The sequence below is a fragment of the Sorex fumeus genome, unplaced genomic scaffold (assembly GCF_029834395.1).
Source record: "Sorex fumeus unplaced genomic scaffold, SorFum_2.1 ptg000063l, whole genome shotgun sequence".
In the NCBI taxonomy this organism is placed as follows: domain Eukaryota; kingdom Metazoa; phylum Chordata; class Mammalia; order Eulipotyphla; family Soricidae; genus Sorex; species Sorex fumeus.
In genome coordinates, this window is record NW_026606120.1 from 38,193,634 (window position 1) to 38,219,302 (window position 25,669).

General features: G+C 41.5%; 1 protein-coding gene across 22 annotated transcripts in view; it reads right to left on the bottom strand.

Moving 5' to 3' along the window:
* The window catches only part of KALRN (kalirin RhoGEF kinase), a 792,058-nt gene that overhangs the window by 376,054 nt on the left and 390,335 nt on the right, over positions 1–25,669 (bottom strand). For all 22 annotated transcript variants that reach the window (XM_056127408.1, XM_056127415.1, XM_056127407.1 and 19 more), the window contains exon 10: positions 5,030–5,152. In XM_056127408.1, coding sequence (XP_055983383.1) covers positions 5,030–5,152 — 123 coding nt within the window. The remainder of the gene's footprint in view (positions 1–5,029; positions 5,153–25,669) is intronic.

The window sequence follows — 25,669 nt, forward strand, 5'->3', positions numbered from 1 at the left end:
GTTGCTCAGGGTACCATGCAATCCTAGGGATTAAATATAGGCTTCCTGCATGCAAAGTAGGTACTCCAGTCCTTTTTCCCTACTTGGTAAAGGCCTACTAAATTGCTCCCTTGTATTTTCACCTCACACAAAGAATGTTTTAAAGCATCACATTTGAGAAATACATGAATCAAATACAGAAGAAATGAGAAATTATAAAATAGGTACTTAACTATGTCTGTTTTCTACTTATTTTTATTTTTTAAAATAATCTGTTATTAAAACAATTATATACAAATGCACTTTCTATGTTTATTTGCTTAAATATGACTTGGTGCTGTGAGAGTTTAGATAATATGGATTTAGATGTAATTATGTTAACTTTTGTTAACTAAGGTAGCTTACAGGAAGACAAGACTGACCTTTCAGATACTGAGGTTTAAGCAGAACATGAACAGAGCAGACAAAGCTGCAATCTAAACTATGGTCACTTGAGTATTCTACTGTGTAACAGCAAAGGTATCAAGACAAAAATCCCAATACTATCTCCATTCCAATGGTATGGGAGGCGATTCCATCTTATATTTGATTGTATTCTCAATGACATCTAATGTGCTATAAAAATGCAAAAACACAATGTCTTTTGAGACCTAATTTACTCTATGGAGGACAGAGAAATATTTCAACAGGTTAGAGTTCAGGTTTTATATGCAGGAAGTCTGGGTTTAATTCTTGGCACTACATATGACCCCCTGAACACTACCAGGAGTGATCTTCAAGCAACAAGCCTGAGGTAGCCCCTGAGCGCCAGTGGGTGTGGCCCCCAAACTAAAATAAATGAATAAATTAAAATTTTAAAGTACTCGATTTATTCTCTGGTCTGGGTTAATGTCTCAAATCAGATAAGTATCTACAAAGCACAGGAGGGACTTGCACTATGTTCAAGTCTTTTTTTTGACTGTGGACAATCTCAGCAACTGGTACCAGACAGACTGTGGAAGTGGTACACCATGGCCTGGATCCTCACCCTCTGCATGTCAGGAGCCTCGCTAGTCAACTATCAGGGCTGTGGCTCCTTTTTCATTCAGCTCAGCTTCTATGTAGACTATTCAAAGAGTGCCATCTGGAGGATGAATAGAGACTCATTAATAATTTATTTCCTTTAAATGAGTGCTGAGGAATTTATTTAAAATTTGTCCAATTCCCAGAGAACCCAGTGATTTCACTCCTTGGCATCTACCCCATGAATACGGAAATGTTAAATTGAAAAAAAAAATATATGCCCACATATGTTCATTGCAGCACCATTTACCATAGATTGATCTAGAAACAACCCAAGTGCTTAACAACAGATAAGAAGATAAAGAAGTTGTGGCATATAGGTATAATGGGATACCACTCAGATATAAGAAAAGATAAAATCTTGTCTTTTGTTACAATTTGGATTTAGCAAGCGGGTCCCGTGCTTAGAGAAATAAATTAGTGGAAAAGAACAACTACATCTCACTCATATGTGTTATGTAAAGAAAGAAGGTGGGAGATACTTAGATCACCCTTGATCCTATACTCTCCTTATAATAAAGGGTAGGGAAAGAAATAAATCTGGGGTGAGGGGAAGTAACAGGGTAAGGGACCAGAAGACTCAAGTATATCTATGGTATAAAGGTGTGGAATATCTATATATCACAACCAGAGCCAACAAAATTTAAAGCAGGAGATCCAAACAACAACAGCCAAACTTTAAAATGTGTTTGCCAATGAGGCGGAAGTGATATTAGAACATTATATGCCTAAAATTCAGCTGTGTATGAAAGAATCCATATTAGGGCATCAAAGTTTTGTGTGTTTCAGCTAACTTGCAACATTGCTTTCTGTAAAACTGCTTGGCTGCTTTGCACCTGGGGGAGAGGGGACTTGGAAAGTGAACAGGGCATAACTTCTTTCTAAACCAAGTGTGACAGGATTCAGGTGTATTTACTGTTCCTGAAATGTATTTTCTCAGTAAAGCACCCTGCAGACTTGGGTAAAGGATAACTCAGGATGCTGTGGTTGGGGGAAATTGCCCTTTCCTGGAGTGTATTGTCTCACTAAAGCACCCTGCAGACTTGGGTAACTCAAAAGGAGGATGGTCAAGCGAGATTACCTAAGGCTTAATGATTCCGGCTATAACCTTGCTTGTGCTGACAATCAATGTACGTAAATGCTGATCTTTGAATCTATAGGCTAAGGAGTGAGGTACTTTTAAATGGATTGGTTAGGAAAGTATATGTTGTTACAAATCTATTGGCTGTGAAATGTGTGGGCCTTGCTGTAACGGCCTGTGAAGGCCTATATAAGATCCCCTTTGAAGAAGCTCAGGGCTCTCAGCCACTGCCCACTTTGGGGTATGCTGTGGAGCCCCAGCATGCTGGTCTAAATAAACCCCGTTTTTACTCCTGCAGGAATTGTGTCTGTCTGGTCTCTCCGCGCCTCCCAGGGCCAGGGACTCCCGATCCCAACATGTAAAACTCAGCTTTGTAAATTACAGTGCCTTAATTAAAATGTACAAATGAAGTAAGGGAATGGATGGTATCCAATGGCAACAACACCTTGAGCTTTGAATACAGAACTGAGGTTACCAAGCAGGAGGGAGGAGGAAGGAAAAGGAGGAAGAGGAAGAGAGGAAGAGATGGAGCAGAAGGAAGGAGAAAGAGATGAGGAAGAGAGGAAGAGATGGAGTAGAAGGAAAGAGGAAGAGATGGAGCAGAAGCAAATCCAGGACATGGTGGAGAGTCTCGGGCTGGTAAAGGGACAGGGGCAAAGGGGCTGTAACTCTGTACTCCTAAGCATAAATGCAAACTCTACTGTAATCATGTTACCACAATTATGACTTAAAAATAACAATTTATTTTTTTTCTCCAAAAATTAGAAATTGAGCTCCCATTTGACCTAGCAATACCACTCCTGGGAATATATCCCAGAGAGGCAAAAACGTATAGTCGAAGTGACATCTGCACTTGTTTGTTCATAGCAGCACTCTTTACAATAGCCAGAATCTGGAAAAAACCTGAGTGCCCGAGAACAGATGACTGGTTAAACAAACTTTGGTACATCTACACAATGGAGTACTATGTAACTGTTAGAAAAGATGAAGTCATGAAATTTACATGCAATTGGTACAACATGGAAAGTATCATGCTAAGCGAAATGAGTCAGAAAGAGAGGGATAGACATAGAAAGATTGCATTCATCTGGGGGATATAAAGTAACAAAGTATGAGATTAATACCCAAGAATAGCTGAGATCAGCACCAGGAGGATTACTCCATAGCTTAGAGGCCAGCCGGGTATTTTAGGGGAAAGGGCAGCTCAGATAGAGAAGGGAGCACCAAATAAAGGGTGTTTGGAGGATCCTCCCAGGAGGGGAGATGCATGTTGAAAGTAGACTATGGAATGAACATGTTTGCCACTCAATGCCTCTTTTGCAGACCACAACACCCAATAGGAGAGAGAGAACAAAAGGGAATGCCCTGCCACAGAGGCAGGGTGGGATGGGGGGGATGGGGGGGAGGGATGTTATCCATGGTGATGGAAAATGGGCATTGGTGGAGGGATGGGTATTTGATCATTGTATAATCGAAACCCAAGCACAAAAATTTGTAAATCTACAACCATACCTCATGGTGTTTCACTAATAAAAAAACAAAAAATGATTTAAAAATATGTTCAAGAACTAATAACAAAATTTAAGTTAAAGTTTAATGCCAATTAATGGATTGTTAACATGAATTCTTCATAGCAATGTTTTATATTTAATAACAGCCTTATATGCCTTTATTATAAGGAGAGGTCAATGATAAGAATCACAGATAACCCTTTTCCAGGAATGGATATGAATTTGTTCAGTGGTTTTATGCAGAACTGCAACCATTTTCTACAATTGGGAGCTCGCTCTTTCCTGAAGAAGGAAAAAGTTTCAGGAGTTGAAAAAGATGAGACAGTTCCTTCAATTTTAAAACAGTATTTTAGAATTCTGAATACAGAAAGTGTACATTCAGAATTCCCTTCTCATATGAGCCTTAGGGCAAAGAACAACTAGATTATGAAGGTGAAAGAGATTCTTTCACTGAGTCAGGGCTGTCTGTAGTTGTGTTGTCAAGTGACCCCCAGACTTCTGTTCTGCAACAGTGCCCTCCTGGGGGAACCAGAGCCAGTGTTCAAGAGAGCCATGTGACAATAAACCCCAGCTTTTTCATCCTCATTCCTCCAGCAGTGTGTATCTCATTGTCCCATATCAATGCCCTTCCCAGTTGCCCTCCACGCAGTCTTAAGAGTTTATTTCCCACTGTGATACTATTTAAAATAACTGGACAGCATTTCATCATAAAGATGAAGATTTCCAGCATCCAAAGTGAAAACTCCTTTAAAAAGAATGCAAAAATGTAAACAAAGAACATATTTTTAGGTAGACGCTAAGAAAAGATATTCTCTTACGTCATTTCACCATTAACATAAATGGTCAAGACCTCTCATTGACAGAAGATTTATACAAATTGTAAAATGGCACCCTTTCTGGATCGGATGTGCATCTCTGCTGAATATTGTACAAATTATAGATGAAACACTGTGCCAGTAAGACAAAGACACATCACGTGTTCTGAGCACAACTAGCCTGTGTTTCTGTGGTGTGGTGTCCAGGTACAATCTCTTCCTAAAAAGAAGAGATTTAAAGTTACCTAGCTTTGTAAAATATCCACTTAACTCCAGCTTACCTGCAGTGACAGCCATATATGATATCCCTGGGGTATTGATGTTTATAATAATCTCTTTCCTCCCACTGTCATCACTTTGCAGACAATGTGTTATCGATGATTGTGACATAAAAGACTTTCCTTGGAGATACAGAGTCTATTTACTACTTACCTAGTGATCCAAGAAAAAACAAAGATCTTGTAGCAGGCATCTTAGAGTCGAGGGAATATTAATCTGACAAGCCTCACCAAACACGACAGTCACATCACTGGCCTCCCTCACCTGGCTCCACACACAGACAATCATGCACAGCATCTCACCTGAGCCACCTCTTCAAAGTCATCATGTCTCTTCTGCAGGGCCCGAGCTCGATGTAGGGACTTGCCAACCCCTGTGTGTTTGCTGAGAAAGGCCTCACCATGATTTTCAATCCAGTCCAACACCTGGTCAGAGGGAAGACAGAGGCAATGACTTTGGGAAAGAACACGTGCAAGCCCTAGAACCCTAGCCTCATCCCAACCAGAAAGCATACGTCCAGGAAGAAATAGGAATACAAGGAATTTCAACATTGTGCTTAGTGATACAGTGCTTGCCCAACCCTCCACCATAAAAATGCTCACAGAAGAGGCAACACATCATAGCTTGTGTTCCTGAGACCCCTTTCAAATCTTGGAGGTAAAATGTACTCTATGTAGCCCCCAACTGGAGTTATGCTCAAGCTAGCTGGTCAGCACAGTTAACTCCCTGCTCTCTTCTCTACCTCTCTCCTCCAACCAACAAAATGAATTAAGGGTTTCATAAATTAAGGGCCCAGTATCAATTCCAAGCTCTGTCAGCTTCTGATCTCATGATCTGGCCTCAAGACACTTATCTCAGTGTTTAGAGAAACTGAAACAGAGGAGGCCAGAGCAGTACAAGGATGAGTCAGGGAATGCTGATAAGGGAAGAAAATGTAGTGTCCTCAGGGACATTTGACAGGGGTGGGGTGGGGGAGGTGAAGGGAGTGGGGGGTGAAGGGGGTGAAAAGTCCTTAGAAGAAGCATTGGCATATAGGGAGGACCAATGTTTTCAGTGTTTGACCAGATGGTCTAACCAAAAATGGATCCTAGGGAAAAGGAGAGCAGGTTATCCTCTGGCCCCTGAGGAACTGGCGCTCAATAAGTCAGGTGCTATCCTGCCAGGAATCAGCTGGACCCACCCCATTTCTGTTACACTGAACTGTAAGTGAACATTTGATTAACAATGGACTAACTTTCAAAGATTTTAGAAGGACTTTTTGGGAAATGACTTTATAAGACCTAGGCCTAAAAAGGATGCTTTAATCCTTTCCTATTTCTTCTACAGATTGCCTTGTGGCAAGCAATAGAACAAAACAATCCATGGACTGCTGGCATGGGGTCTGGCTCTACAAAATCTAGCCTTTGCTTTACTTCTGACATTGAGATAAATTAATGCCTGCAGTTGTGCACTGTATGAAAGGCCTCAAAGTCTTCCATGACTATCATAAAACTTATGCCAAGATGGCTTTGTTCTGGGAAGATATGACATGTGAATATAAAAAGGAGGTTTAACAAACATCTACATAACAAAACCAAAGGTCAGGTAATTATCCATTCTTGTAAATAAATGGGCTGGAGTGATAGCACAGCAGATAAGGCGTTTGCCTTGCACATGGCTGGCCTGGGTTTGATTCCTCTGTCCCTCTTGGAGAGCCCGGCAAGCTACCAAGAGTATCTCACCCACACGGCAAAGTCTGACAAGCTACCTGTGACATATTTGATATGCCAAACACAGTAACAAGTCTCACAACTTGTTGTGAGATGTTACTGGTGCCCACTCCAGCAAATCTAACAACAGGAGGACAATGCTACAGTAAATAAATGCATTTTTAAAAAGGATGTTCAAAATGATTTCATTCAGAGGCCAGGAGCTAGTATAGGGATTAAACTGGATATGGTCCTCTGAGCATTGCTGGGACATCCTTGGATATACTTGGGCACCACCGAGTGTGTTTGTGGAGCCCACAAACACTGTAGGCATGACACTGGTGGTACCTGACACCTCAGTACCTAAGCAACATTGTACCCTCAATCTCTAACACTGAACAACCAACCCCTCAAACATTGCTTAGGAGGTTTTAAAAATTCTTAATAATGATGATTGTAAATCACATAATCTCAGTCAATAACTTTTTTAATTTCAAAAATAAAATGAAAAAACTTTATTTATGCAATAAGTGTAGAGATTTCTTTAGTGGGGGGCATACCCAGTGGTGCTTAGGGGCTACTCCCAGCTCTGTGCTCAGGGTTTACTCAGGGGGACCATATTTTTCCTGGAACCCGGGCCTCCTGCAAGCAAAGCATGCACACAGTCCTTTGAACTGTCACTCTAACTGAGGCACAGAGATTTAAAACAGTCCATATACAGCAATACCACTTCTGGAAATATACCCCAGAGACGCAAAAAAGTATAGTAGAAATGACATCTGCACTCATATGTTCATTGCAGTACTGTTTATAATAGCCAGAACTTGGTAAAAACCCGGGTGTCTGAAAACAGATAACTGGCTAAAGAAACTTTGGTACATCTACACAATGGAATACTATGCAGCTGTTAGAAAATATGAAGTCATGAGATTTGCATATAAGTGGATTAACATGGAGAGTATCATGCTAAGTGAAATGAGTCAGAAAGAAAGGGGCAGACATAGAAAGACTGCACTCATTTGTGGAATATAAAGTAACAAAATGGGAGACAAACACCCAAGGATAGTAGAGATAAGGACCAGGAGGATAGCTCCATGGCTGGGAAGCCAGCCTCACATGCTGGGGGACAGAGAAGGGACCACCAAGTAAAGGATGCTTAGAGGACCCGCTTGGAATGGGAGGTGTATGCTGAAAGTAGACTGTAGACCGAACATGATGGCCACTTAATACCTGCATTGCAGACCACAACACCCTAAAGGAGAGAGAGAGTAAAAACAGAATCCGCCTGCCACAGAAGTGAGGTGGGGATGGTGAGGGATGGGGTGGGGTAGTGGGAGGGATGCTGGGACCATTGGTGGTGGAAAATGGGCACTGGCGGAGGGATGGGTACTCGATCATTGTATGACTGAAACGCAAGCACGAAAGTTTGTAAGTATGTAACTATCTCACGGTGATTCATTAAAAAATAAAAATTAAAAAAACAGTTCATATAACAAATTCTGAAAATATATTTTTTAATATTTGGAGGGAAATCTGCAAAAAGAAGTTGCAGTAGTAAATTTCTGCAAACACTGAGAGGCAGCACTGAAAGTAATTCTAAATTCATTTCTCTTGAATTGGGGTGACATTTTAATGACATTAAAGCCAGGAGAATGCATTTTTACCTGCCTGGTCAGTCTGCCTTAACCCTTTATTGTAAAGGGAATGAGGAGCATCAGCACACAAAGTCAAATTCCCATATATAGTATAACCAGAGCAGTTTTACAATTTTCCATTTATGTTGAACTTTTTATTAATTTACTATTGACATTCAAATAAAACTAATGAGCAATATTGTATATGAAAGGACTGTATTGCAACCTTTGATTATTAATGCTTTGGAACTGATGACAGACTTCCAGGTTACTTTTCTCTTGGTGGGGCGTCACACCCAGCTATGCTCAGGGCTCACACCTGGCTATGTGATCCTGGTGGTGTTTGGGGAATCATGGACAGTGCCAGGGATTGAAGCCCTGAACCCTTGTGATTTTTTTCTGGAACCTCAGGGTACTTTCTTTCTCACCTATATTTTCATTATTATTGTAGCTAGGTAAGAAGTTTACCAAAATGTGTTACTGTTTATGCTTGTGATCAATTGTTACCGTGCCTCACCAAAGTGCCCAATACCCGACACCTAAATTTAGTTGTATTAAGTGTCACTTGTTTTTCTGACAATATTTTCATTCATCTAATTTCACTTTTTTTATTTTTTTTAATTTTAATTTTTTTTATTTTTAGTGAAACACCATGAGGTACAGTTGTAGATTTACAATTTTTTGTGCTTGGGTTTCGATTATACAATGATCAAATACCCATCCCTCCACCAGTGCCCATTTTCCATCACCATGTATAATATCCCTCCCACCCCCATCCCTCCAATCTCACCCTGCCTCTGTGGCAGGGCAATCCCTTGTGTTCTCTCTCTCCTTTTGCGCGTTGTAGTCTGCAAAAGAGGCTTTGAGTGGCAAACATGTTCATTCCATAGTCTACTTTCAACATGCATCTCCCCTCCTGGGAGGATCCTCCAAACACCCTTTATTTGGTGCTCCCTTCTCTTTGAGCTGCCCTTTCCCCTAGAATGCCCAGCTGGCCTCTAAGCTATGGAGAAATCCTCCTGGTGCTGATCTCGCTATTCTTGGGTATTAATCTCATATTTTGTTACTTTATGTCCCCCAGATGAATGCAATCTTTCTATGTCTATCCCTCTCTTTCTGACTCATTTCGCTTAGCATGATACTTTCCATGTTGTACCACTTGTATGTAAATTTCATGACTTCATCTTTTCTAACAGCTACATAGTACTCCATTGTGTAGATGTACCAAAGTTTCTTTAACCAGTCATCTGTTCTTGGGCATTCAGGTTTCTTCCAGTTTCTGGCTATTGTAAAGAGTGCTGCAATGAACAAACAAGTGCAGATGTCACTTCGACTATACATTTTTGCCTCTCTGGGATATATTCCCAGGAGTGGTATTGCTGGGTCAAATGGGAGCTCAATTTCTAATTTTTTGAGAATCGTCCATACTGTTTCCAGAAGGGCTGAACCAGTCGACATTCCCACCAACAGTGAAGGAGTGTCCCTTTCTCACAACATCCGCGCCAGCATCGGTTGCTTTTGTTCTTTTGGATGTGGGCCAGTCTCTGAGGTGTGAGATGATATCTCATTGTGGTTTTAATCTGCATCTCCCTGATAATTAATGATGTAGAACATTTTCTCATGTGCTTTTTTGCCATTCGGATTTCTTCTTTGAGAAAGTTTCTGTTCATTTCATTGCTCCATTTTTGGATGGGGTTGGAAGTTTTCTTCTTGTGGAGTTCAACCAGTATTTTGTATATCCTTGATATCAACCCCTTGTCAGATGTGTATTCGGCGAATATCCTTTCCCATTCTGTAGACTGTCTTTGTATTTTGGTCACTGTTTCTTTGGAGGTGCAGAAGCTTCTTAGTTTAAGATAGTCCCATTTATCTATCTCTGTTTTCACTTGCTCGGCCAGTGGTGTGGCATCTTTGAAGATACCATTAGCTTCAATGTCATGGAGGGTTTTGCCAACTTTGTCTTCAATATACCTTATGGTTTCTGGTCTGATGTTGAGGTCTTTAATCCATTTTGATCTTACTTTTGTACATGGTGTTAGGCAGAGTTCTGAGCCCACTTTTTTGCATGTAGCCGTCCAGTGATGCCAGCACAATTTGTTAAAGAGAATTTCCTTACTCCACTTCACATTACTTGCACCTTTATCAAAGATTAGATGATCATATGATTGAGGGGAGATGTCAGTGTATTCAACCCTGTTCCACTGGTCTGCAGTTCTGCCTTTGTTCCAGTACCATGCTGTTTTAATTATTACTGCTTTGTAGTACAGTTTGAAGTTAGGGAGGTTGATTCCTCCCATTTTCTTTTTCCCAAGAATTGCTTTAGCTATTGGTGGGGGCTTATTGTTCCATATAAATTTCAGGAGTGTTTGCTCCATTTCTTTGAAGAATGTCATGGGTATCCTTATAGGGATTGCATTGAATTTATACAATGCTTTCGGTAGTGTTGCCATTTTGACAATGTTATGTCTCCCGACCCATGAGCAGGGGATATCTTTCCATTTCCTCATGTCCTCTTTTATTTCCTGAAGTAGCGTTTTGTAGTTTTCTCTGTACAGGTCCTTTACTTCCTTAGTTAAGCTGATTCCTAGGTACTTGATTTTCTGGGGAACAATTGTGAACGGGATTGTTTTTTTCATGTAGCTTTCTTCCCTCTCACTGTTTGCATATAGGAAAGCCATGGACTTTTGGGTATTGATTTTATAGCCTGCAACTTTACTATACAAGTCTATTGTTTCCAGGAGTTTTTTGGTGGAGGTTATTGGGTTCTCTAAGTATAGTATCATATCATCTGCAAATAGTGAGAGCTTGATTTCTTCCTTTCCTACCTGAATGCCCTTAATATCTTTTTCTTGCCTAATCGCTATTGCAAGTACTTTCAGTACTATATTGAACAGCAGTGGAGATAGTGGGCATCCTTGTCTCATTCCTGATCTTAGAGGGAAGGCTCTCAGTTTTTCCCCATTGAGGATGATGCTTGCTGTAGGCTTGTGGTAGATGACTTTAACTATGTTGAGGAAAGTCCCCTCTATACCCATTTTGGCTAGGGTTTTCATCATAAAGGGGTGCTGGATCTTGTCAAATGCTTTCTCTGCATCTATTGATATAATCATATGCTTTTTATCTTTTCTTTTGTTGATATGATGGATTATGTTGATTGATTTCCGAATGTTAAACCATCCTTGCATCCCTGGGATGAATCCTTCTTGGTCATGGTGTATGATCTTTTTGATGAGTAGTTGGATTCTATTTGCTAGTAGTTTGTTGAGGATCTTTGCATCTGTGTTCATCAGGGATATCGGCCTGTAATTCTCTTTCTTTGTGGTATCTCTGTCTGCTTTTGGTATCAGTGTGATATTTGCTTCGTAGAAACTGTTCGGAAGTGTTTTTGATATTTCAATTTCATGGAAAAGTTTAAAAAGGATTGGGAGTAAGTCCTCTTTAAAGATTTTGAAGAATTCACTAGTGAATCCATCTGGGCCAGGACTTTTGTGCTTGGGGAGACTTTTTATTACCATTTCAATTTCCTTGATGGTGATAGGTCTGTTCAGGTATTCCAGGTCTTCTTGGTTCAGCCTTGGGAGTCTGTAGGAGTCTAGGAATTTATCCATTTCCTCGAGGTTTTGATGTTCCGTGGCATACAGTTTCTCAAAGTACTCCCTGAGGATCCTTTAAATTTCTGTACTTTCTGTTGTAATGACCACCTTTTCATTTCTGATTCGGTTTATTAGGGTTTTCTTTCTCCCTTTCTTTGTGAGTTTTGCTAGAGGCTTATCAATCTTGTTAATTTTCTCGAAGAACCAGCTCTTGGTTTCATTGATCTTTTGGATTGTTTTTTTGGGTTTCCATCTCGTTAATCTCTGCTCTGAGTTTTATTATTTCCTTTCTCCTGTTCAGGTTGTGCTCCTTTTTTTGGTCCTTCTCCAAGCTTTTAAGCTGTGAGGTTAGGTTACTTATGTGTGCTCGCTCCTCCTTCCTGAGGAATGCTTGTAGAGCTATAAACTTTCCTCTTAACACAGCTTTTGCTGTGTCCCATAAGTTTTGGTAACTCGTGTTCTCATTTTCATTTGTTTCTAGGAATCTTTTGATTTCCTCTTTGATTTCCTTTCTAGCCACTCGTTGTTCAATAGAGCACTGTTTAATTTCCAGGTGTTTGATTTAGTTTTCTGTTTTTGTGTGATTTACTTCTAATTTCAGCGCATTAAGGTCTGAGAAGATTGTTGATACAATTTCTATCTTCTTAATTTTATGGAGGCATGTTTTGTGGCTCAGCATGTGGTCTATCTTGGAGAATGTTCCATGTACACTTGAGAAGAACGTGTATTTAGCTTTTTGAGGATGAAGTGTCCTGTATATATCTACTAAGTCCCTTTCTTCCATTGTTTCCCTCAGATGAAGTATGTCCTTGCTAAGCTTGAGTCTAGTTGATCTATCAAGAGGTGACAAAGTGGTGTTGAAGTGTCCCACTAGTATTGTGTTGCTATTGATGTCTTTTTCCAAATCTATGAGTAGTTGTTTTAAGTACTTTGCTGGTCTCTCATTAGGTGCACATACATTTATTATTGTAAGTTCTTCCTGTTTAGGGTTTTCTCTTGATCTTTTTGATCCTTTGATCAATAAGAAATGGCCTTCACTGTCTCTTATGACCTTCTTCACTCTGAAATCGATGTGGTCTGATATTAGGATGGCTACCATAGCTTTTTTATGGGAGCTGTTTGCCTGTAGGATTGTTTTCCAGCCTTTGACTCTGAGTCTGTGTTTGCTTTGACTACTGAGATGTGTTTCTTGCAGGCAGCAGAATGTTGGATTTAATTTTCTAATCCATCCTGCCACTCTATGTCTTTTAATTGGTGCGTTTAGCCCATTGACATTGAGAGAGATTATTGTTATGGGATTTTGCCCCATTGTTCTGTTGAAATTTGGTGTATTTGAGGGGCCTGTCTTGCCTTAAAGTAGCCCATTTAGTTGTTCTTGTAACCATGGTTTTGAGTCTATGAAGTTCCTGAGCTGTTGTTTGTCTGTGAAACTGTGTGTTGTTCCTTCTATTATGAATGAGAGTCTCGCTGGGTAAAGTATTTTTGGAGAGGCATTTATTTCACTGAGTTTTTTCACTATGTCCCACCACTGTTTTCGGGCCATGAGGGTTTCATCAGAAAAATCAGCTGTGAATTTTAAGGATGCTCCTTCGTAAGAGATTTCTTTCTTTGATCTTGCTGCTTTCAGAATTTTGTCTCTGTCTAAGGTTTTGGTCATTTTGATCAGAATGTGTCTTGGGGTGTTTTTATTCGGATTTCTTCTAGCTGGTACCCTTCGGGCCTCCTGAATGTGGTCACAAGTTTTCTTCAGCTCTGGAAACGTTGTAGCAATGATGTCTTTGACAGTTTCTTCTTCATCAAGGTTTTCTTCCTGTCCCTCTGGGACTCCAATAATTCTTATGTTACCCCCCTTGGCTTCGTCATGATCTTCTCTTGCCATCTGTTCCCGAATTGTGAGTCTCTTTTCCATTTTCTGCTCTTTCCTGGAGAGTCTCTGAACTTCATCTTCGAGCTCACTGATTCTGTTCTCAGCAGCTTTTACTCTGCTGCTGAGGCCTTCCACTGAGTTTTTCAATTCGCCTACCAGGTTTTTTAGGTCTGACATTTCCGATTGCATTTTCCTCATTTCTGCCTTCAAATCCTCTTGTCTTTTACTGGCATTGCTTTCCATTGTTTCTTTTAGTTCCCTAAGCATCCTCAGTAGCTCCCTTCTGAATTCCTTGTCAGAGAGGTTGTCTAACACTACAGTACTGTTGATGTCTTCTGGATTAGCCTCTTCAATAAGAAAGTTTGGTGGGCTTTTGCGTTGCTTTACCATTGTGACAAGTGTGGTTTAGTCCTTCACGTTCACTGTTACCATTCTGCTTGATATGTAGTGTGAGTTGAGATAGGCTTATGAGTTATTGGCTACTATGTTTCCAGTGGCTGAGCTAAAATAGAGAAGATTCCATCTAAGAAGGTAGCTTATGGTTCCTAGGGCATATGTAGTGAGAGAATATTTCGCGGCCGCATTAGCGGTCGTGGCTCCAGAAAGTGTCCCTGCGCTGGTCCCGCGCAGATCAGGGGAAAATAACGGCTGTGCTATGAGATTGAGCTAGCTGCGCATGCCTAGAGAGAGTCCCTGGCCCTGGAGGCGAGCTGTACCTGATTGGAAGGAGAAGAGGGGTCCCCTTCAGCTTTGTTGCTGAGCCGTGGGGCTCAGTTCCCGTCCCGCGCAGATCAGGGGAAAAAACTGGTTGTGCTATGAGATTGAGCTAGCTGCGCATGCCTAGAGAGAGTCCCAGGCCCTGGAGGTGAGCTGTACCTGATTGGAAGGAGGAGAGGGGTCCCCTTTAGCTTTGTTGCTGAGCCGTGGCTAATTTCACTTTTTATTTCAGACTTAAATATTCTTATTTTTATAATAATAAGAATAATTTTATAATAATAATATTCTATTATTCTATAGCTAACTTGCTAAATAGAAATGATATTTTCATCAACCAATTGATAAAATAAAGCTTCTACACCTTGTAAGGGTGATTTTATAAGCCTTAAATTTTATTTTATAGGCTCCACATCCTGTGGTGCTCTGGGGTCACAGGACCTCTAACAGTGTCTAGAGGCTTCCCAGCCAGCCAGCGCCTGGGCATGTGTTGCTCCACATGAGGCCTGGGGTGGGCCCTGACATTTTTTGAAACCTTCTTTCCCATTTATTTTAGTTTCTTTAAAATGTCAATTTATTTTCAAGTAGTAACACTTAAGTTTACCTATTAGTTCTACCTTAACTACTTAAAAACCTATTTCATATTTGAAAGGCTTTTACTTAGTTTAAACATTAACTTTGATTGCTCTGTGATGTTATTTGCCACCATTTGTTGAAAATTCTGCATGAAAATGGAAGCTGTGGGAAAAACATGTGCAGCCTTGATGAGGATGCAGGGACTGCCTGGAAGTCAATTTAACACAAATGCCAGGATTGAGGAGGAGAACAAAATTACTTTAGAATTGCATGGTGACTGAAAAAATTCCTGAGGATAAATACAACCAATATAAAAGGTATTGTATCAAATGCTGATTTCCATTTTGTTTCACACAGCTCATTCGGAGCCAATGTGGCTTGGTACCACCTAGAGTGAACACTAGACCCTGGTTCCATGTCCTCCCAACTAACACCCTCAGTCTCTATGTTGGCTGCATGGTAGAGAGATGTGCTTAGGAGCAGACATTAGCAATGCCCGAGTCTGCATCACACACCGGGAATTGATGTGCAGCATCAGAAATCCAAATAATCTTTTACCCCTGTATGTTCTTGTTTTAAAAGGTTCAATTACAGACAGAAAAGATGATGGGTAATCATACCTATTGATGACACTGCATTGGAGAGTTATATATACATATGTAGATATATTGTGTGTATATTATATATATATATTTGTTTGAAAGATCTTCAGAAAGCAAAGAAACATGTAAATATTCTAATGTTCAACAATATTTGTATTTGTATGTCCTAGTGCTGGGGTCTGGAATAGTGCAGGGTGTAGTACAAAATAAGGCCAGAAACCACAAAATTCATTGTTAATTACCATGGTAAAAAGTACCAACATTCCAGTGTACCTTAATTGGGGATCAGAGAAGTTCTCTTGGAAAAAGTGGGATTTAGCTGAGTCCTGAAAGAGACTAGGACTTAGCCAAGTTAGGAGTTAAAAATATCAGCATGATTTGAATATGGGTTAGCAGGAAACAGCCCAGGATAGGCCGGTATCAGAAGGTGCCAGGCTTTGGTGTGTTGAATCCACTGTTCATCCCAAGAGCCACCAAGAAACTCCAAGAAGAAGAAAGATACCATCAGATCTGCATTTAAAACAATTATCAACCAGAGGAAGTCAAGAGAAGAGATAGAAAAAAAACCCCAGGAGGTGAAGGAAGAAATCCTACAGTGTGTCAGAACAGGCCAAAGACAGTGTCCTTGGAGAGACAGGCTTGAGCAATATGCAGGAGAGAAAATAGGTGGAATTTTGTGACTGTACTGGTGAGTACTAGAGATGCAGTGATAAGAAAGACCAGGGGCATGGTATAAAACATGTGTCACTGGTACAGAAGCAAGAAAGTTATAAGAGAAAGAATAAAAATTATAGTTTTATTAAGCTTTCTTTAAATTTTCATACCCAGGCTCTGGTTTGGATGAGTGATAGTTGTACTTCTGAACTTGAGTGGGATGTCAATGATAGCTGTCAGTCTGAATTTGGCAAGACGTACCTTCAGTTTCAAAGAAGCAATTTTATACACTAAGGTTTAAAAATAAATTATAAATTATTAATCTTAGCTGGATCTTAATAATAAAAACATCAGGGACATCAGATCCATTTAAAGAAAAAAAACTCATACATGTAGGCTTAATGGCATTAATTCACGCATTTTACTTTAATATTTGCTTTCATTTATTCTTGAAGCGGAGCAATAGCACAGCGGTAGGGCGTTCGCCTTACAAGCGGCCAACATGGCCGACCCTAGTTCGATTCCTCCGCCCGTCTCGGAGAGCCCAGCAAGCTACCGAGAGTATTCGATATGCCAAACACAGTAACAACGAAGTCTCCAGTGGAGACGTTACTGGGCCCGCTCTAGCAAATCGACGATCAACGGGAGGGCCTTTACCTTTTTACCTTACCTTATTCTTGAAGAGGCATTTCACTAGAAGACAGAGTTTAAGGAGCCTCTTAACCTGACATGTAAAATCCTCAATTTGGGCTTCACCCCATCTCCCTGTCCAGTGAGTTCCTGCTTCATTCCTACTTGGCCCCAAAGCTGTTTCTCACTGATTCGGTTTTGCTCTCATTAGTTTTTACATCATTTCATATAAAATTTTTTTCTCCATGGAGGTCCAGGATATAGCTCAGCGGTAGAGCACTTGTATGTGTGAGGCTCTGGATTTGATATCTGGCAACATACACACACTTACAGACACAGACACATACACATATGCATAACATGAATTTCCCAGACTCCTTCCAACACATTCTTAAAGCCCCATCTCAAAATCACAAGCTCTGAAAAATCCTTTAAAAATAACAATAATAATAATAACCCACCCAGGCTGGGTGGCGTGACTCTCTTCTGATATGCTAAAACCAGAATCATTGCCTTTGGATGGATTTCTCTCGCCTCCATGTGATCCCAAGGTATAGCAGGGTACTTGCCATGGTATTATTTAAGACATTTTCAAATGAACTCAAGCTCATCCCCTGAAAAATGACTTGGGATCTCCCCAGCCCACAGCCCCACTTAACAACCTTAATACTTCTCGGTTTGTATTAATCGTCTCTAGGGCATCTCCACCCTCTCCACTGCCCTACTTGGCAGGGAATTCATTCCTGGAGGAGTCCACAGTTTTGACTGTTATTCTGATCCTTATAACCCACATCTTACCAACCACCACCGACATGTAGGCCATACTGAATGAATGCTTATAGCATGAGTTGTCAAGTGAAAATACACTGCTCTTCTTACCACCCTGACTGAAGTTGTGTCTCATTCAGAAGAGGCTTATTCTTTGTCCTGCCAGGAAAAATGGCACAGAACCTTGCCACTGGTATGTCTGTGACCCTTGTATGGCAGCAGGCAGGGAATCTTGTGAACAACTTGCCAAGCTCCTCCTTTCATGCCCCAACTTTTCAACCAGAATTTAGCCCTTTCCCAGAACAGCCTTTTCTAAGAGAGAGAGAGACTCACATCCTGAACTGAATTTGGGAGCCAATCTAACAGCCATTATGCATAATTCCCTAATCACCCCTTTTCTTCTTCATCTAATTGTGTTTATTCCAACTAGCATACAATCAAGACAGAGCCCTTTCCAGAGGCGGAGACAGTCCTTTTGAGCGGCAAAGGAGAAGGAAAAGAGTCTTTTGGAAGAGAACTATTGATACATTCTGAACGGTGGTCATGAATGCAACTGATTTAATGGGAAGAAATTAAGGGCCTTGCTGTTTTCTGTCCTAAACCAGTTTCACTAATTTTTCTATTCTTCTAATATGACCGATTTTAAGTATTAGAGGAGACTCCAAGGATGATTCTGCCCAGAACAATGTGTGTGTAAGGGAGAGGGGCCTACATTTAGAAATAACCATATTTACAGTAATGTTTTAAGTTGGCACTAAGCCTCTCTTACAAATCAAAGTGTCTTATATATTCCTAGACCATCATCAAAATGTGGCACCATCCTGATGATCCTAACTGGAATGAAGAATCTGGGTTTTTTGTTTTGGGGGGTCACACCAGGCGATGCTCAGTGGTTATTCCTGGCTGTGCACTCAGTAATCACTCCTAATAGTGCTTGGGAGACTATATGGGATGCCGGGGATCCAACAAAGGTTGGTCGACTGCAAGGCAAGGACTCTACCTGCTGTACTATCTCTCCAGCCCCCAAAACCTGTGTTTTTATCCCAACTCTTCTAAACAATTGTGACCAAGGCATGTTTTTTCTCCAGGACCTATCTCAGAGGAGGAAGCTTGGAATAGGCCATGACATGTCACCTATGATCTCATCTATGTTACACCCCTGAGAAGTAAGAGTTACACCTCTGGTTGGCCAAAGGAAATGAATCTCAGGTTAAGTGCTTGCCTGAACTCACACAGCTATCAAACACTGGAGTGGAGACTCAAACTCAGGTGGTTTGGAAGCTACACAACTCCCAGACCCCATCTGAGGTTTGCCAGTTGTCCCAACACTAGCAAAAGGATACAGAACGGACATCAGTGTGTGTTTAGCTATTACTTTATTTAATATTATTTAGGAACCATGATTCACTAAACTATTAATATATTTCAGAATTGCTCAGCTGAAACTGAGCAGACCCCAGGACTTCCTGTAACATGGCTTTGATACATTCATTTCACAGGTACGAGTCTGTTACTTTAGAAACGCCCCACAAGTCGACCTGGCTTGTGATTCCCTGTCTGGACCCCTCATCAGCTCAGCTACACCCCCAAGTGATGACTCAAACCATGTATATCACAAAAGCAATTCTCATTCTTTCCACTGAAATCAATAATCCACTGAACCCATTGAAATCAATAATCAATCAAATCAATCAAATAATCAATCAAAATCAATCAAATAAGATTAGATTTAAATTCGTCCCTTGACTGGTAAGGTTCACTTTGATCTATTGATTACGGTGGTATCTGCCAGCCTTCTTCACGGTGAAAGTTATTTGTTCCCCTTGTAATTAACATCTGAGGGAGATGCTTTGAGATTAGTTAAGTGATAGAGGCAGCTATACATGGAAAAGAACATTCTGCCATAGGTGCTTCGGGTGGGACCCACTAAGCAAAGCTCAGTCATCAGTGCCTTCACCTTCCTTCATCTAACTTACATCAAGGCCAGGATGATGTGTGCTCACAGTGAACTACAGAACATAGAGGGGGTAGCCTGAACAGTGACCCAGTCGTGGGAAGGCACAGTGGGTCAGCTGAGGGCTTCTTTCAGGAGAACCTGCATCTCAGGTTTACCCTCAGTCGAGTGCTGCCCCTTCCCTTTTTTGCCTGAGGCCGCTGTAACAAAGCTCTTCTGTTCCCTGTCTGGACTCCTCATCAGCTCAGACACATTGTCCTTGTGGGGCTGCCCTCCTCACCCCACCAGACTGGGAAACCCCATTTCTCATGATGGTCTCCTGAACTTGGAGTCTCTGTACCTGAACTGAACCAGGCTCTCCTTTTCCTCCAACACTTTGCTCACCCTGCTTGGGATCCCACAGCCCACATCAGGTAGACTCCCACTCCCCCTCTCTGGGCCGTCCTTCCTCCAGGATTCCTGGTGCTGGGCCTCCCTTCCCTCCCATACTAAGCCTCCCTCAGCCCCCGCCCCCCCACCCCCAGACTCGGAATCTCTTCCCCGTTGCCCTCCTCCAGCCTCAGGGACACTACTTTACAGCCCTCCCGCTTCATAGGCGTCATTCTCACCGAGTGTTCCTTTACTCATGGATCTCTACTGCAGTCTTCTTCTCTCAGTCACCCCAGTCTTCCAGCCTCTGAGCGTTAGAGTGCCCACATGCTTAGCTCAGAATCTTTTCTCACACACTCAGATGATCTGATTCAATTCCACGGATTCAGACATCATCAATGTGCTTAGAATTTCCATATTTACAACTGAAACCCTAATTTTTCTCTAGAGATGAAACTCATGCCCAAGTACTTAGTTTTCTCCTGCAATTTGGCACGCAATAGTCACTCAACTAAATATAACGAAGCCAGATTTTTCTGATTCCCCCTTGCTCCACTCCCCTTTATCTTCTGGTCTTTCCTGTCGGAGCAAAAGACACAATTTACTCAACTGCTTAGCCGTAAGCCTTAGCATCATTTCAATATACTTTTTGGTTTGTTTGTTTTTAGGTCACACTCAGTGATGCTCAGATGACTCTGCACTCAGGGATCACTCCTGGCAGTATTCTGGGGATCATATAGGACGCCAGTAATCAAACCCAAGTTAGCTATATGCAAAGCAAGGCAAGGCAAGCACCCTAACCACTGTACTATCTCTCAGGCCCCAAAGAAAGTATATATATATATATATATTTTAAGAAAGTATACTTGTGTTTTTTTGCTTTTTGGGTCACACCTGGCGATGCTCAGGGGTTGCTCCTGGCTCTGCACTCAGCAATTACTCCTGGCAGTGCTCAGGGGACCATATGGGATGCTTGGATTCGAACCTGGGTGGGCCGCATGCAAGGCAAATGCCCTACCTGCTGTGCTATTGCTCTAGCAAGAAAGTATACTTTCTTTTTGAGGTGGAAAGGGCCTCCCCAGAAGTTCTCAGGGACTCTGGGGCCACTATTCGTGATACTGTTCTGGTAGTACAGGTCTGACTTTATGGTGCTTAGGCCCAGCAATGTGTAGCTCCCCAGGCCTAATAATGCTGAGGACACTATAGTCATGCACAGTGTGTTCACGAGGGTGGGGTAGGGGTGGGGATGTGGTGGCAGAGATTGAATTTGGAGCCTTACACTTACAGGGCATGTACATGATATCTGCATGATATCCCTGGTCCTATTACCCACTGGACGCTGTATTGTTCCTGTCCATACCATCCCAACCAGCCACTCTATCAGTTCTCATTCGACCACACTAGCCTTTAAGTGATCTTCCCCCTTTCACTCTAATACCTCTAATCACATAATAGCCTGATCTGCTTATTTATACATAAATCAAATCATAGCATTTCCCTCAGGCTGGAGCGATAGCACAGAGGGTAAGGCATTTGCCTTGCATGTGGCCAACATGGCCGACCCGAGTTCCATTCCTCCGCCCCTCTCGGGGAGTCCCGCAAGCTACGGAAAGTATCTCACCCGCATGGCAAAGCCTGGAAAGCTCCCCATGATGTATTCGATATGCCAAATACAGTAACAACAAAGTTTCACAACGGAGACGTTACACAATGGGCCCACTCGAGCAAATCGATGAACAATGGGAGGACAGTGACAGTGACAGCATTTCCCTTGTTGAAAGTCTGTAACTTTCTTATCACACTTAATATCCAAATTGTTTCCATAGTTTCTAACTTTTGATTTGGTCTGTTCACAGTCTACTTTGTAAAGCTTGTTACGCCTCCTTTTTTTGCTCTCTATACACCAGCCACTTTGGTTGTTTTCTTGTTTTTGTGAATGAACCCTGTTCACTCTATCTCAAGGAATGTATGTCCCATTGCATGTGCCTGTAGCCTTTAGAACAATACATTCCAGGATTTATTCATCAGCTCTCTTATACACATCATGGCTGTCACTGACTTCTTACATGCTGGTTCATGGAGGTGTCTCCTCGTTCCATCCCAGATGTGAGCTCCCTGTGGCAGGGGCTTTGTTGAGATCACTGTGGCACCCTCCAGGACTATGTCCCACTAAAAGAGCCAATGGACTTAATCTATCTTCTTTGAGACTTTCTTGTGTGATAAAGGACTAAAACAATTAAGGAAATGAAGACATTTTACAGAAAAGATGTGGAATCATAATTCTAAATCTCTGGATTCTCTCATCTGGCTCTTGCCAAATTTGAATAACTTTATTCAAAATAGGTTATTAATGTTTTAATTTGAACCGTCATAAAAAAGTGAGATACCTATTATGTAGCTTTAAGTAAACTAAATAATAGTTCATATTCTCTCAGCTCTGACCTCCAGCCTTCCCTTACCCTTAAGAAAGCCAGTAAAGGCCTGCTTATACTCCATAATGTGTATGTGAAATATTTTGTTCTGTTAAAGGCTCAAATATAGATACACATAAGAGCACCCAGAACCATCTATAAAATCATTATTTTTGCCTCCTCACACAGTCCATTAAGCAATGGTCACGAAAGGGAATTACAAACTGTCAGGACAGCGATACACCACCTGAAATACAAGTTGTCAGCAAATCATTAATTGTCCCATCATTGGAACAAGTATGATTAAAATGAATACTGTGATTGGTGGGTAAAACTACCTTTTGGCTGAGAGAGCTCAGCGGAAACTCCTGAGCAGGTGCACAGACCAACTCTCCCCCGAGACCTGCATGCTTCTGCCTGAGAGACCAGTACTGGGCAGAAGCCAGGCAAGAGATCACAAGAGGGGCTAGAAAGAGAGAGAATGGGGTTAAGGAATTTGTCTAGCTTATGGCTGACCTGAGTTTGATTTCTTAGTACTGCATATGGTTTCGAGTCCTACCAGGTGGACAGGAGGTAAAGGAGAAAGAGGGGGGGAAGAGGAGGAGGAGGAGAGAGGAGGAGGAGGAAGAGGAGGAGAGAAAGGAGGAGAGAAAGGAGGAGGAGAAAGAGAAGGAAATGGAAGAAGAGATGGCAGAGGAAACGGAGAAGGGGAGGAGGACAAGGAGGATGAGGATGAGGAGGAGGAGAAGGAGAAGGAGAAGAAAAAGAAGAGGAGGAGGAAGAGAATAATGACCACGACAGACAGACAACAATGATGACAAAGATGAAGGAAGAAATGAAGAAGAAGAAAAACAGATGGTGACGATGACTACAAAGAACCATAAAATCCAAAGTTCTTCCTTCTCCCTCTCTTGGGAACCTTCATCTCCAGCCTGCCATACCTGTCCCTTCCCAACATGGGGTGATTGGAAGTCATCTTTGTTTTGGCACCCCCTGAGAGAAACTTCTCAGTTGGCAGCTTTATCAGTCTGCTTATTCTTTCATCATTATAGTCCTCACTTAGATTCTGGGAAAATACAACTTAAATTGAAACAATGAATATTGTTTTCCCTTTCTTTTACAAAGAGTAGTTGGGTTTCTCCTCTTATCAACATTCTAACTGAATAATGTGGGATAATAAGATTTTTTTTGAGAACCTCCTGTACATCACTAAGGCTTGAATCTCTCAAGTTAGAGGTTCTCAAATTGTAGAATGTTTAAAAATCACCTGGTTATTTTTTTAGAGAAAACACAGCCTCACCCATAGATTCTGAATCAAAAAGACTGGATGGTTGGTCAGGCCATCTGTGTTTTTATCAAGACCTTTGGCAGGGTAACAAACCCAACTTTGAGAAAGGCAGTTCCATCTCATTTGACACCTCACTTCTTTTCTAATGAAAATAGAAATTCCTAGTGATTATCTCCCCCACAAATACTGTCAGAACTGTATTTGGCCCATCACGCTCATTTATGCTCTAGGTCACACCCATGATTAAGGCTCACGGGGATTCCCATTCTATCTCAGCACCTCACCAGCAACAAATTCCCTCCAATTTCCACTCTCATTTTTTGTTTCCCCTGCTTAAAATCCTTCACTAGCTCCCTATTCTCTCTCAAGTGAGTTTTCATCCTTTAGTCTGGTATTCAAGTCCCCAGAACAGCATATTGAGGTAAAAGAAAGTACAGCATTGAATGTACCTATCTTATCATTTGTTAATAAAGGTCATAATAATTATGATAAAGGAATTGAGACATAGAGTCATTAAAGTCACTGTGAATGAAGAAAACCCTGGGGCTCAGAAAATCCTGGGAATGGACTTCCTTGCACTTGCTCACAGCGCTCCTTCAGCCTTTCACTCCTACTAGAACCAGGCTTCCAGGTACTTTCTTGGAAGGTGCTTATAGGAAGGGATCATTCTTCAATCAGAACAGGTTTGCATTAAGAAAACTAAAAGTAGAAAAAAGAAGGCCAGACTGAGAAAGGGGACAGAAGTGAATCTTAATGTGTCCTCTCCAGTTCTGCAGATTCCAGCTAGAGACTCCAGTTAGGGGAAAACAGCAGAGCTCAGGACCAGCATCCTGCCAAGCCCCCTTGGAGTGATCCCCACGTGCAGAGCTAGAAGTAAGCCCGGAGCATCACTGGGCGTGCCCCCCCAAATAACTGTAGATGATCAAACAGATGAAAAGAGAGTTTGGGTTTGAGTATGACTAGGTGGGTCTTACTGGACAGGCAATTTGAAGGTGAATCTCAACTGACTGCTAGAGTTATCATGGGTGTTTGGGAATAACAAAGCAGGACCCTGTGAGCAATGACAGCCCAGCACTAAATTACAGCTCTGTGTTGTGAATGATGAGAATACGTGTTGCAAAATGCACCATTATGCTACACAGACAGACACACACACTCACACGAACAAACACACACACACATGAATCTAGATAGTTGAGTCACCTGCACAGCCAGGATTTCTATAAGGACTATCATTCTGTATGTGGCCTTTGTTGACCTAAACCTCATTATGAGTACATGACTACATATATATATATATATATATATATATATATTATCACAGACTTGAGCTGTGTTTCTTTGCATTCCAATAGTTACAGGCATAGCAGAGACTAAGACCTAGAGCCTTAGCATTTAAGAGCTTAGGTTTAGAGCTGTGTTACTCAAAACTAGTTTCCTTACCAGTAAGATGCAAACCATTGCATGTTTCCTAGGCTTGAAGAGCAAATAAGAACAGAGAGATGTGTAAGTACAGATGACTGGGTAAAGACTGGGTAAAAATGGGTATAGCACATACACACAATGGAATACTATGCAGTCATCAGAAAAAATGAAATCAGGCAATTGGCTGCTAAATGGATGGATCTAGAGAATATCAAGCTGAGTGAAGTTAGTCAGCTGGAGAGGGACAGACACAAACTGATCTCTCTCAGATGCAGGATATAAAAGAAACGGTAGGAGAATAACAAATGACTCAAGGCAATATAAATGAAGAACATGAGAACTGGTCTTCAGTAGGAACACTGCACAGCAGCGTGTGGAAGACGTGGTGATCGGATGGGGAGGGAAACCTATGAGGATGGCGGACGTGAGTGGTCACTCTGGAGGAGGGGTGCTGGAAGGTGTAAATTAGTATGCAAGGAGCCATATCAGTAATAGTACTGTAAGCCACGGTGCCTACATGGGAAAAAGTTGCCTGTGCAGAGTCAAGTTGGGCAGTGAGAGGAAAACTGAGGATACTGGTGTAAGGAAGTGGACACTGGGGAAGGGATGGTTTTGGAAACTAGAGTTCAACCATGAATAACTTTGTAAATCACAGTGCATCAATCACTGTCACTGTCCTCCCGTTGTTCATCGATTTGCTCAAGTGGGCCCAGTAAATGTCTCTACTGTGACACTTGTTACTGTGTTTGGCATATCGAATACCTCACGG